At 36.6% G+C, this 14,777-nt stretch overlaps 1 protein-coding gene across 5 annotated transcripts in view; it reads right to left on the bottom strand.

Moving 5' to 3' along the window:
- ATL2 (atlastin GTPase 2) overlaps positions 1 to 14,777 on the bottom strand; it is a 47,951-nt gene that overhangs the window by 13,705 nt on the left and 19,469 nt on the right. For 3 of the 5 annotated variants that reach the window (XM_053666900.1, XM_037165389.2, XM_053666904.1), the window contains exons 2-4: positions 11,648 to 11,892; positions 2,283 to 2,417; positions 1,653 to 1,757 (exon numbers count right to left, since the gene is read on the bottom strand). In XM_053666900.1, coding sequence (XP_053522875.1) covers positions 1,653 to 1,757; positions 2,283 to 2,417; positions 11,648 to 11,892 — 485 coding nt within the window. Of the gene's footprint in view, positions 1 to 1,652; positions 1,758 to 2,167; positions 2,203 to 2,282; positions 2,418 to 11,647; positions 11,893 to 14,777 lie in introns of those variants that run through there. The other 2 variants (XM_053666903.1, XM_053666901.1) reach the window with 2 other exon arrangements.

Raw genomic sequence — 14,777 nt, forward strand, 5'->3', positions numbered from 1 at the left:
CTGAATCACTTGGAGATCAAAAATATAAACAGCCCTGGACAGGCAGCTCAAATGGTTGGAGCACCTCCCGTACACCAAAAGGCCATGGATTCGATTTCAGTCGGGGCACACTCCTAGGGTGCAGGTCGGTTCCCAGCTGTAGTGCTTAAGGGAGGCAAATAAATCAACATTCGTTTCTCTTTCAAATCAATAAACATATCCTCTGGTGAGGATTTGAAAAAAATATATATATATATATCACCAATATAGGTCAGCAAAATTAAAATAATTTTCTCAGCTGACTAACTTCAGAGTATTTAAAAAGTCTTTAATGACTGAATTGATTAAACCCTGGATTTAAACTTAGAACTGAAAACACAACCAACCTATTTTTACCCATATGGACCTTAGCTTTTAGGTAAGAGGCGCAGACCCTCTCACTGTCAGAGCCAGGGTACAAAGAGCAATGAGAAAGAGGATTTGTTTATTTAGGTCATCAGTAGTTAACACAGTGTACTATACTTCATAGATGCTCACTAATTATTTGTTGAAAGAATAAATGATCAGAGGATCAATATGTCATTGATCTACCAGCCAGGCAGTTATGTAAGGAAGGTCAGAAATCTAGCTTCAAATGCAGCAAAGAAAGCAATAATAAAAAATAACTTTGATCTTCTTGAATACTGATAGTTTACAAAGCACTTTCTTACACACTCTCTCATTTGGATCTCCTAGCTGATTATACACAACCATATGTGAGACAGGCAAGATGGGTAAAATCCTCGTTTTACACATAACAAGGAGTATGTAATGAGAGCAGATGAGTGGCCACAAGTGGTCGGTTGTCCAAATCCAGGCCTTCTACTAACATAAAGTTGAATAAATAAACAAGAGAACACCAAGGTACAAGTTTTAGGCCAGAGAAGTCCCCATTATAATTTAAGGTAAGCCACAGAGCCAGCTGATGTGAAAGGCTATAATGTGGTACTACTATAAAACAAACATGTGGCTTCTGCTTACCATAAGGGATCAGGTCTGCCACCTTGCAAGATCAGGGAAAAAGAGGTTGAACAAAATGAAAACAAAAGACTCGGAAGGTCCCCAATACCATCAGTTGGTTGATAGTGACAAATATCCCCAGCCCTATAACAAACAGAAGCCAGACTGAAAAGTCTTCTTCTTTTATCTCATAATACCCAAAACTTCTTCCACTCTGACAACTGGGTACTTCAAACTGAGGAAGGCTAGAAATGGGAACTTAGAGACTGACTTGTCACGTGTCCAGACATCACTGGAAAGCAGAACAAAACTGCCAAGAACTGTGACAGGATCACCTACCGCCCACCGCTGAGAAGAAACATTTCTTGCATGACAAAGAATACATTATCTGGCAGCCACTGAATCCGACTAAGAAACACAAGCGATAACTTTTCCTTAAAACAAACCAAAAAAAGCATGAGATGCTATGATGAAAAATCAAAGGGATTGGCTATTCATTTATTACATCCTTGGTAAATACTCAAAGTACAAAATTTCACATTGTGAGCCAGAACAGCAAGCCTGAAACATAACTAGCTCTCATTTCAGTCCTTTTTTTCTTCAACCAAAGGCACTGGAGGAAGAGCAAAGGCTCATCTGAACTGATCATCCCACAGTCCTCCTGTCTCTCTCACCTGGACGGAGCTCGTCATGGTGCTCAGAGCAAACACCGTGGCACAGTCTTTGATGGTCGACTGGCTATCGAAGGCACCCTGAGTATCCATTAGCAGCACGGCCACCTAGGAATGTAAAAGTTTAAAATGCTAAGTAAAAATTTAAAATACTAGTAAGTAGAATACTAACTAAAAAAAAATCAAACATAAAATAACAAATGCCAAAATCAGTAATTACGTCAAGAAAAGTGCTCTAAATTAAATATCTCAGTTTTGACATAATAATCCATATACAGGGTAGGGAAAAAAAGTAGGTTTCCAGACAAGGTTATGCACAACAGAGTTGATCTTGTATTATTATTTAATTATTGTATTATTTTCCATATGAACAGCTGTAAACCTACTTTTGTCCCACACTTCATGTTAACATTATCAGACGTTAATAGTTTTGTGTTGTTTTGACCTGTAATACTAGAAAATAACTCAAGAAAGAATACAGAAGAAACACAAAGTAAAAAGAGTAAGCAGATTGTTACTTTTGTTCCATTAGGTCTGTAATAGTTTTGTGTTGTTTTGACCTGTAATACTAGAAAATAACTCAAGAAAGAATACAGAAGAAACACATAGTAAAAAGAGTAAGTAGATTGTTACTTTTGTTCCATTAGGTCTGTCGATCACAAACACCTCATTCCAGACTTGTATGCCAGTTGTTTCTCTTTCACAACCACCTCGCCATGTAAAGCCAGTCAATGGTTCGTTGTTTCCACCAATCCAATTTTGAGATTCCTGTTGAAGTCAAGCATAAATGCAAAATAAAGCACAAATCATTAAGAACCAAAAAGAAATGTAAGAAGTCACCCATTCTTCATTTCCCCAGCTGAGGAAGGTAACCCAACCAGAGTAAGACACATGGGACCACCACACAAGCAGCTCCAGAGCAAAGTCGAGTCTCATCTGAGGGTCTGAGAGGTGGTCCCCCACCTGAACCTTCTCACCTCTGCTCCCATTTTCACTCTCTCGGCATCTAGATGAGTGAGGTCGCAACCACTTCTACCCATTTTGGAGAGACTTCCTATGTTTAGAAATCATAAAAAATAGCTACTATTTCAACATTTCTTATACAGATAAGCAAAACTATGTTCCAGACAGAATGAGTGTCAAAAATAGTACTGCTCTCTGAGAATAGCTTATACTAAAATGTTTTCACACTGCCTTTTCTCTTTAAGAAAATAGCAACTTTAAAAATAACGCAAGACTTGTTTGGAACCTGATTCAAACAATCCAACTGTAAAAGGTTTTTTCCAAATCCTAAAGAGAATCTGAAACCAGAGTGGGTATTATTTTAGATGGTTTTAAACCAGGATAAGGCTGATTGCTCGATGTGATAATGGTATTATGGTTGTGTTAATAATAATAATAATAATAATAATAGAGCCTTTATCTGTTAAATACGCAAGTATTTATGGTGAAAGGATATGCATGCCATTTGCCTTAAAGTGTTACGACAAAAATAAAATAAAAAAGAATAAAAGAGCAGGTTGGATAACGAATGAAAGAAGACCAGTAAAGCATTGACAGGTATACTGGGGTTCACCATACGTATACTCTAATTTATGGTATTAAAATTACCCATAATAAAATGTTTTGACTAAAACCACAGGCTAAACTGCCACAATTAAATATTATGAAATCATTTAAAAGTTAATATATCATAAGGTAACTGATCTAGAAAATTAAATCTGGAACATAATGAGTAACTTGGACAAATATCAATATCCCTATACTTTAGTATACTTTAAGCCTGCACACCCTTTACTCAGAGCATCCCAAAGGAACAATCCCTTTATTTCATTAATACACTTGGTGAGCCTAGACACACAGTCCCGAACAGATAACAAAGCTCAAATTAGGGGTGGAGAAAAGATGCCAACGTAGGCTCAGTGAGGGATAAAGCAATTTATGAAAAGCAGATGGGGGGGGTGTTAAACAGACCATCACCTAAAGTGAAGATCAGCTGTAACCCTCAAATCAATCACCTCCAATCGTTTTAGTCCACAAAATTCCCGACCGCAGGTTACCAATCCTATCAAGTACCAATGTCTTGGACACTCCCCTTCACTTTTCAGTATCTTCAACATAAGGCCCTCATCTCTCTCTCGGTCATAAGGCTGACACAAGGCACGAATCCATTCACTCACACTATATATACTGCTCTATGGACTTGTGCTTCATAGACACCCCTCGCAGAGATTAAGAGATTAACAGTACCACCTAGAAAGGCCCAACAGTGGTCCTGCCCCCAAATTATAATTTAGATTCTCCAAATAGGCCCTTCCATTCTTTCCTTCCCATACTCAATTTTATCAACAAGGAATGTAATCATGCCACTGTCTGCTAGAAAGTCATCTATGGCTCCCCATTACCTACAGGACCATCTAGAGATGTTTCATATACTTCACCTTCAATTTACTTGTCGCTCCTCTGCCTGTTACTCCCTATTAGATGTCCCTAACACCCATACCCACACACCCACACCTTCTTGTGTCTACCACACTAAAAAAGTCACCATTCCCCCATATATATGGGGTCTGGAAAGAGTTCAGCCATTGTTAATATAATGAGAACGATGTGCAACACATCAGTGTAACTTGGCAGCCACAAGACTGGACTGTATGTGAATAATGACAACTTCACTGTACTAGTCAGTTGAGGGCAGTAGACACCATTGAGTGAGCATGTGTACTGTGTGGCCACTGCATTCAAAATGACTGAGCTAGTACAACAATGAATCTGCATCCAATTTTATGTTAAGCTTGAACATTCTTCCACGAAAACTATTTGGATGATTCAGAAGCCACAGCTGTGGGCAACTGGTGATTGGCAGTTTCATAATGACAGTGCATCACGTCTCGTGTAGTTTTTTGGTGAAACATCAAATCACCCAGGTGACTCAGCCCCACTACAGCCCAGATTTGGTGCCCTGTGACTTCTGACTTTTCCCAAAACTAAAATCACCTTAGAAAGGAAACAGATTTCAGACCGTCAATGAGATTCAGGAAAATAAGATGGAGCAACTAATGGAGACTGGGAGAACTGTGTGAGGTCCCAAGGTGGCTCCGTTGAAAGTGACTGAGCCTGTGTACAATGTTTCTGTCCTGTGTACAATGTTTCTCGTATCTTCTTCAATAAATGCCTTTTTCATAGCATGTGGCTGGATACTTTCTGGACAGACCTTGTACGTCGTTTAGCGTATCAATACCTGTATCTTTGTTCTACCTGTTCTTTGCCTACACTGAGCCAATGGTCAAGAAAACTCCCACTTTTCTGGACTCTGAAATCACATCACTGACGCTGCAGGCAGTTATCTTCACATGGCTTTGCACGGCAGTTCTCAGAGAGTCTGGCCCGCGGGCACTGCCACCTCCACCCCGTCTGCCGAAGGGGCCCCACCGCAGCACCGTGCCCTGTCCTGGGCTCCCCGGGTGGCGTCTCGCCCCCAACCATGTCCGAGTGGCGTTTAATGAACTGATTACTTTTAAAAGGCCCAACCTACAGAAGTCATTTTTAAAAATCTATCCTTAGACAAATTTACTTTTACTTTATTTATTTACCTTGCTTCTCTATCTCCTTTTAAGTTCTATGAAGTTGTTTTCTCCATTCTGGGTTTTCTTTTTTTATTTTCAAGAATATAGAACAGTGCTTGGCTTTCAGCAGACACTCAAAATTTATTTTTTTCAATAAATAAGCACTTCTAAAACTTTTACTATGAAGCTTCAAAGGTATTCCCTTTTTAGCACAGGCAAGAGATATGGGGGTGGGAAATGATTCTTTTTATTATTCCTAGAAATAATACAATTACATAAACAAGAGAGTAAAAATAAAATTTTTAAAGTACAGATGACTAAAATCATAGGCTAGCATGTTTGTTAACATTAACCTCTCCAAATTGGTATCTTATTTTTTAAACATCTACTGACTATATATCATCTCTTCTTAGTTTGCCATTTCCTTAGTAATGGAAATGTTTAAATAACATTAAATTTATCAGTCAATAAAAGGACAAAAAGATAAACTTGAGAATGTAACTAATCGAAATTAGTAAGTTTTGGTATGTCAAAAAATTAAGTCTGCTTTTTCTAATATATCTAATACTGACTTTCATAAAATACATTCATATCCATTCAACACATGCACTGAAGCCCTACCATCTGCCAGCCACTGTTCTAGGTCCTAAGGATATAGCAGTGACCAAGAACAGTGGTGCCCTCAAAGAGCATTCTAGTGAAGTCTAGAAGCAGCCTCACTGTAGCAGACACTGTCTGCTATATTAATTTTCTAAAAGCAAACCTAGAACTTGAAAAACAGTAATCCGGTGCCATTTACTACTGGGAAGACCCAAAAAAGCCTTCAAATTTGAAATTCCAAAAATAACTTCATTCCTCCAGTAAAAGAAAAAGGAAAAAAGAAGATTCTTACAAAAATAAATCTCAATTTCAAAAAGCAATCTGAAAACACCTGTACTTTAAATGTAGCCAAATCCTGTAGTATAAGCTTCCCAATGTAATATAAGTTAGCAACAATGAAGAATCCCTACCTACTCTAAATAATAAACAAATTTATCTCACCACAGAAAAGATAATATTCCCTAGCAACAAAGTAAAACAACAGCTAGGTAAACTTTAAAAGACAGAGCTGGTGGTCCAGTCAGGTCTCCATGTATCAAAGCATAAAGACCTCCCTGCTTTGCAGGCCTACCAACCCCAAGACGGGAAGGCTGGAAGAATAAAGGCCCATCCAGAAGCTGTAAAAACTCATCACAGATAAAAGGAAGAGACAAGAAGTAGGAAACAGAAGACCCAGTAACATGATAATAAAAGGAGATCCCCACAACAACACAGCTGAAACTCGTATCCTGTGTAAAATCAGAACCTAATGCAGTAGACAGACTAACACTCAAAACCCAAATTCGTGAACAGAATGAGGAATGAGTGGTAGAAACACATTCTGATCACCAAGCATCATTCAGTGTTTTCATCTGAGTATGTAAATACTCTCTACAGCCCTACCACCGTGAACTTGCTCAATCTATCTGAATACGTAAATACTCTCTCTACAAGTCCCTGAACACATTAAGAAACATTAGACTCTTAAAAACAGTTTAAAATTGTCTAACATCTTACCCATCCCCCTGTCCAACTCCTCCCTTCTGGGGCTGGGCAAAGAGATGATATTATGTGTAACCTAACTCACAACAGACACAGGACAACTCTATAAACTTAGGTACAAACTAACGAAGAATAATTTTTTTAAAGAATGTTCTAGTTAAAAGGTGTCCTTGACCTCAAAGACATTAGGCTAAATGAAATAAGCCAGACACAACAAATATTGTATGATTCTACTTATATGAAGTGCCTAGAGTAGTCAAACATATAGATACAGAAAGTAGGGAACAAAAACATAGTAGCTGACAGTAACCAGAAGGGAGGTGGGAGGGGATAATGGAGTGGGGAGGGTTTTCAGAAACATCTATAAAGGACACATGGACAAAACCAAAAGGGGTTAGGATCGATGGCTGGGGTTAGGGGAGGGGAGTGGAGACAAATGTACTTGAACAACAATTTTAAAAAGTTTAAAAAAAAACCACTGTAGTTGATTTAACATCTCTCACAGTTTCAAATACACAGTTTGTTGATGTATGAATCCATAGACTGGACATGACCAAGAAAGTGAACTTGGAAGATATGTCAATAAAACTTCCCAAAATGAAATGCATAGGGAAGAAAAAAGAAGAATGATGGAATAGACCATCCAAAAGGATAAATAGCAAAAAATCTACACCAGGCATATCACAGTCTAACTGCAACATAACAAAGACAAAAAGAAAATTCTGAAAAAATCCAGAGACAAAAATACTTTGCCTACAGAGGAACAAGAATATGAATTACTTTGGACTGCTCATCTGAAACTATACAAACAGGACAAGAATGGAGTAAAATAGTTAAAATGCTGAAAGAAAACAGTCACCAACCTAAAATTCTGTATCCAGTGAAGTTACCCTACAAAAATAAAGAGGAAATAAAAACTTCCTCAGACAAAAACTGAGGGAGCTTATCACCAGTACACCTGCCTTACAAGAAATGTTAAAAAGTTCTTCAAAGACAAGGAAAATAATATAGGTCAGAAACTCAGACAAACATAAAGAAAGTGTCAGAGAAGGACTAGAAAGTAAAAATAAAATCTTTTGTTCTTTATATTCTTAATGGAGCTAACAGACAACTGTGTGTCCAAAATACTAATAGCAACAATGAATTGGGTGATTGCGGTATACAGATGTGATAAAGCAATGTGATAAAGGACAGGAGGGATGCACTGTCATAAGGTACCTGCACTAGTATTTTAGAATAGCATTATTCTAAAGTAAGCTTAGATTAGTTGTAAATGTATACCACAAACTCCAGGTAACCAGTAAAAAAAAATTTAAGAAGTATAATGGTTATCCTAAGAGACAAGAGAAAATGGAATCATAAAATGTTCAATTAAAACTATAAAAGGTGCCCTGACTGGTGTAACTTAGGGGATTGAGGGTCATCCCACAAACTGAAAGGTCACCAGTTCAATTCCCAATCACAGCACACACCTGGGTTGCAGGCCATGTCCCTAGCTAGGGGCGTGCAAGAGGAAACCAACTGATGCTTGCCTCACACATCAGTGTTTCCCTCCCTCTCTCTCTCCCTCTCTTCCCCTCTCTCTAAAAATAAATAAACGAAATCTTAAAAAAATAAAACCTTTTTTAAAAACTATAAAAGCCAAAAAGAGAGAATAAGATATAAGATTAAAAAAACAAAGAACAAGTGCAACAAACAAAAATAGTTGCAAACATAAAAGATACTAATCCAAGTATATCAATAATCACTTTAGATGTCCATGATCTAAATAAACCAATTAAAAAACAGAAACTGCCACATGGATTAAAAAAAGGCCCAACTATTTCTTGTCTACAAAAAACCCACTTGAAATACAGACACAGGTAGGTTAAAAGTAAAGAAATTGAGGACAATATACTGTGCAATCACTAGTCAAACAAAAGCTAGAGCAGCTACATGAATTTTACACAAAGCTGACTTCAAAACAAAGAAATGATCAGGAGAAAGAGTTGTATTACATATAATATAGCAGTCAATTCTTTAAGAAAACTCAACAAGCCTTGACATGTAAGCCAACTAACAACTCAGCATCAATCTATATGAGGCAAACACTGAACTGCGAGGAGACACGGACAAACCCACTATTATACTACTTGGAGACTTCAACACTCCTCAGTCAGTAACTGACAGATCCAACAGGCAAAAAATCAGTAAAGATACAGTTGAATGGAACTATTTAGCTGAAATTACAGGACACTTCATCCAATAACAGAATATACATTCCTCTTGAACTCACACAGAACATTCACCAAAATACATCACATTCTGAGCCCTAAGACAAATTTAAAGAAATAGTTATAATGGAATTAAACTAGAAACCAATAATATCTGATCTCGAAATAATCTGTGGCTGGAAAACCCCAAAGTAACTAGAGTTTTTATAATACCCTTTTAAATAACATATGAGTCAAAGAAGTCTCAGTAGAAAATTTTTAATATTTTGAAATTTAAAAAAATACAACTTATGAAAATGTATGAAATGCATAAAAAGCAGTGCTTAGAGGAGATTTTATAACACTGGGTTCACAGACTGGGAAAGATGAAAGATCTAAAACTAATCATCCAAATTACGACTTAGGAAACTAAGAGCAATATAACCTAAACAAGCAGAATACAAGTAGAGCAGAAATCAATAAAATGGAAAAGATAACAGGGTACCAATAGGATAAAATAATCAAAAAAACCAAAAGCTGGCCCTTTTAAAAGATCAATAAAATTGATTTGAGACAGAGAAAAGACAAACTAATAATATCAAATCACAGAGTCGTCAAAACTACTAATTCATGGATGTCAAAAAGATAATAAAGAATTCCATTGTTATTCTCCTTTCTTTTGAGTAAAAGCACATCCCAGCACTAAATCAGTACAGGCATGTTATCCCCAAAATCAGACACTGTTTAGTGCAATTTTCAATTAAGAGAGTAAGATTACTTATATCAGGAATTCTATATAGAAAGCTTCTGAATAAAAATTAATAAAGATATTTCAACTTAGAATCCACTACCTAGGTATGTAACCTCACTCAGATCCCCATAACCTTTCCTGCAATGACGTCAGTGACTTCCCTAGCAAAAGGGGGAATTCTATTAGCCAGAGACTGCAAATACATAACACATGTGTGAGCCGCTACTCTACCTCTGAACAGCCCCTACTAATTGATCAGAGATGGAATCGAAGTGGCACTTGAGGTGGTACTTATCTGTCATTGCCATACAAGTGATCTAAGTAAGCCTCCTTCCCCTTCTAACATTCTACTGTCTATGACCTCCTTGAAATCAAATGCATTTGCAGTGAACACCTCAGACAGAGATCGATATAATATATACAAACTAACTTGAGCTGGAACCACAAAATACAGGAATTCTTTATCAACTTTAAATGTACAGTGTTCTTTTATTAGAATACACCATGATTTATATACATTTCTCTATTTCAGATGTGAAACTCTGGGGGAAAAAATCAAGTCTAAATGGGAAAACTTTAAAATACTGTATCTTTCTCAATTTCTGATAAATGTAAATAGCGTTAATATGAACTACATTCTGATTCCCAGGCATATCTGAACATGCCTGAAGAGACCCCTATGGAAAGAACAATCTGAAAAGCAGATGCACACCCAACTACAGATTTACATAGAACTCATACAGGTAAGCACCCTGACAATTGTTTAGACAACTACATAATTCTGTCTGTGTTACTTTTAGCATCTACATGTGCTTCTAAATGTCCAACACCCCCTGAAAAGCCCTTCCCACTAAATGCTCTGTTCCAATTCCCTCTTTATTCCTATCCAACTCACATTCCTTCAGTCCAACTTTCAAGTGTTATAAAATAAACATTCTAATTCAAGTAAAAAAATTTTTGCTTTTTTTCTGGGAAAAAGTCGGAGGTTGGGGAGGTGTTTGGAGGGAAGTAACAATTCTCTGGTACCATCAAAAAGTGAAAATGTATAGAGAAAGGGCTATCACTGGCCAAAATATAAAGTATGTGCTTACTGTAGGCCAATTATCGTGCTAGGGGCAGGAGATACGGTATTCAAAATAAGACCAACCCCTGACAGAGGTTAAACTAGCCAGAAAAAATAAGTAAAAAAGTTGTATCAAGCAAACAAAAAAAAGCGTGTCAACGAAACACATGATCTGTGCCTGGAGAGTTGGGAGGAGGGCATGACGCAGTCTTAGACATCGGGGAAAGCCTCCCAGGAAAAGATTAGCCAAGGGCAGAGCAACATTTGAGAAATAACATGACACACTCGAGGAACTACAAAAACCACAGACACTTTACAAACAAAGGCAAGAGAGGAAGCTAGAGCATGGAAGGCCATGGAAGCCACGGTAGGGAACTGGACTTTATCTCAAAAAGTAATAGTCACTGAAGGTGATTTAATTGAGGAGCATGGCTGTACTTTTACAAAAGCCTCTCTTGGGCTACTTCCCCTACTGCTGTAAAGATGATCAAGAGGGGAAGGTGTGAGGAAATAACAAAAAGGGAGAGTTGAACAGGACACTTCAGGGACTCTGGTGAATGAATACTCAGACATCCTAGGTTAGAGCTACCACGCCTGGAACACAGATGCTCCATCGTATGCATCAGTATGTACTATAAGCAAAAAGGAATTATGGAGATAAAGGAGAATTAAGTGATCAAACAAACATACTACTGTCATAACTTAGAAATCTTACCAAAACTATATTTTTATAAAAGTAAAAATACAGCTCTTACTGTTTATTTTTTCTATTAGTTTTTAAGTAAGATTGGTTGGTTGGTAGTTTGTTGTTTTTAACTGGGTTCAATTTAAAAGACACTATTCACCTTGTTGTACATATATCTAAGCATGAAGTCCAGGAGAAATGATTTCCCTTTACGAAAAGCTCCTGCCACGGACACCACTACTACGTTAAGATCACGAATGTGCTCCTGTAACAATATCTGCTCCAAAGCTTCTTCATCAAGCTCAAAGTTATGGTCATCTTCATGAGCAAGAACAATCTGTACTGGACATGCTTTCTTCATAACCCCATCAGAGTTTACTAGGTCATCATCTTCATAATTCTCACCTAGAATTTTAAAAAGAGAACACATTACTTGAATTCCTGCATTACAGACTTTTCTAAAGGATCACAACTAAAGCAAAATTTCAGTTACTTCCCACACCACACCACCCCCATTTTCCCCATTATAACCATTTGAAAACAGTTACAACTGATGTTCCAATACATATTGGATTTGTCATTCCCTCCATAATAGGACCAACAATACCAGTAAGATTTCCCACTACATACCAGATAAACAGCAATACTAAGTATGGCCTCTATCTCAGTTAAGCTTTTAACTTGAACAACTAGATATGAACAGCAGTTGTTCTAAAGTTGAAGTTTCTGTTCTTAAACAAAACAAAACAAAAAACCACCTAGCTAGTTTCAGAAGTAATGTAGCATGTCTGGACTTCCTCCTTGCTTCATCCCATGTAGCAACAAGTGACTCCATGGGAACTCACCCTCTCCCACATCAACATTTTTAAGAGACTCTCCCCTTAAGCCTGTCTACTAGGTGCCAATTTCCAGTCTCAGGAACACACGGAGTTCACTGCAGTAACAGTCCCTCCTCTCCCAGGAGACAGCCGGTCCACTGAGGAGTACCCAGCAGTGGGACAACACTTTATCCACAGAACCACTACGCTCAGAACAAAGATTACATACCCACGTTAATGAATTTGGAATCTCTTTACAGGAAAAAAAAAGCTAGCTTATTTGATCTGCAAAGCCTTTACCTCCACATTACAAGGCACCTTTTAACTGTACATATAACAAAATCAACACCACTTCAACATGTGCTACAAATGGTGAAAATATAAAGAACAAGAGATTTCAATGGTATACAGATTTAGCAGGGGGAACTATTTGCATGCAAAAAAAAAAGGGAAACTTTCCAGGAAATGTACAACACAGTTAAATTTCAATTTAATATAATATTAGGTGAATTCAGATAATTTCACAAAACAAATCATTTTAATATTATTTTATTAACTCAACATATCCTTTAGTCATTTTGACTCAATCAATATTTTAAATATTCATTCTTTCACAGTGTCTTTGAAATCCACTGTGTATTTTACACTCACGGAACATTTTAATTCAGTCACTAAGTGCATATTGAAAAATGAATGATCACTTAAGAGATTTTATAAAATTTACAACCAAAAGTAGCTTCACATATACAAGATGTTCCAAATATAAAGTTTTCCAAAAACAGAATCAAATGCCAAAAAAATCATTTTCATTCATATTTGCATCTATACTGACAAAACTACTTCAGTTTTTCTAAATATAAATAAAATTCAAGCTTGAGCTCTTTAGTCATGTTACCCATATTGATTTAATATGCACACATTTGACTTGGGCTATGTATCTATGCATGCATTTGTTTGCTTTTGAATTAACTATCTATTCATAATCTAGATCTCTTTAGGAGTAAAAATACTGTAAATTTCAACCCAGAAGTCCTTTTACTTCTATGGTAGCAAAGTATCAAATATTTAACAGTATTTTGCAGATAAGATAGTTTTTAAATTCAAAAAAGATATGTGCTGCTCTCATATTTAAGAGTATATTGAGATATTTTATATACAGTACATAATTTAATGCTGAGAGCTCATTGAAAAGATTAATAGTTGTCATACATTTCCTTGTATATCTTTGACTTACATCTTACAAAACATTAGGTCAAAGTTTCAATTTAACATTAGGAAGCAAACTTTTTCCCAAAGGAACAATGTGGTTCTCTCAACTGATTGCGGGTAAAGAGCTAAAACTGGCTGTAAACAGACCGCAAACAGCAAAACTGGTAAGGCCCCAAGCTACAGACTGACAAAGCCTCAAACTGAAACTGCTTTACTTTCAATAACCCTACCCTGCTTTTGTGAGCTTTATAACTGATTCCCACAATAAGGATTAAAATTCAAATTCATAACTATAAATACTATGGCCAACTCAAAACTAAGGATCATTGGCAATCAGCTGATGTGAATCATCTAGATGAAAATATGGAGTTGTTCTTAACACACATATATGTACTCTGCTCTCTATTTTTTAATAAGTTTCTTAAATTTTGGAACTTGTTTTGTTTTTATTATGATCTCAAAAAATAAGTAAACCACCATAATGTCAAATTTTTTTAGAAATAAAAAATTTGACACTCTAGAAATAAAGCATGGCATTTTAAAGGGTATGGAAGTGAGGAATAGAAGAACATGAATTATCTTCCGGGTTCAAACTATCATGTTCAACAAAGCACAGCTGTGAAGGACAAAGAAGGAAAAAGTATACATCTCTGGGTCTCTACAATTACCAGTAACTCTTGTTAAATGTGACAGGCTGATTAATGATGTGGGACAACTGGACAGAATGCACATAATCTGCAAATCCATAAAACCGAACCGAACAGGCCATTTCCTTACAGAGACACAACCGACAGTCTTCAAAATATTCAAAAATTGGATAGGTGGGCTGGCGAAGGAGTAAGTTTTTAGCTCAAAAGATGGTTTGAGAGGTTTGGGAACAGAACTGACTAGCAATGAAATCCAATGGAAAATATTAACTGCCATTACAAATGCACTGAAGAATTTTCCAATCACGTTACCTGGAAATTGTGAAGAAATTGCTATTTGAGATCAGTATCAACAAAACAAAATTTCTCAAAAAGTGAATGCATTAGTAAAGCCAAGAAAGAAAAGCAATGTAGAATTTCAGAGCAAACTTGACCTGTTAGAACTTCATACATAGTGGTTCAGCAACAAAGCACTTCCAAAACGGAAAAGCAAGGAATCGCTGAAAAAAATCTTCTCTAGCATTTACTATCACAATTTTAACACATCAATAAGAAAAATATGAACTAGATGACAATAACTCTGGATATAATCCTAAGGTCTTTAAAATAATCTACA

Source organism: Artibeus jamaicensis, unplaced genomic scaffold (assembly GCF_021234435.1).
Source record: "Artibeus jamaicensis isolate MK-2021 breed Jamaican fruit bat unplaced genomic scaffold, CSHL_Jam_final contig_465, whole genome shotgun sequence".
Taxonomy (NCBI): domain Eukaryota; kingdom Metazoa; phylum Chordata; class Mammalia; order Chiroptera; family Phyllostomidae; genus Artibeus; species Artibeus jamaicensis.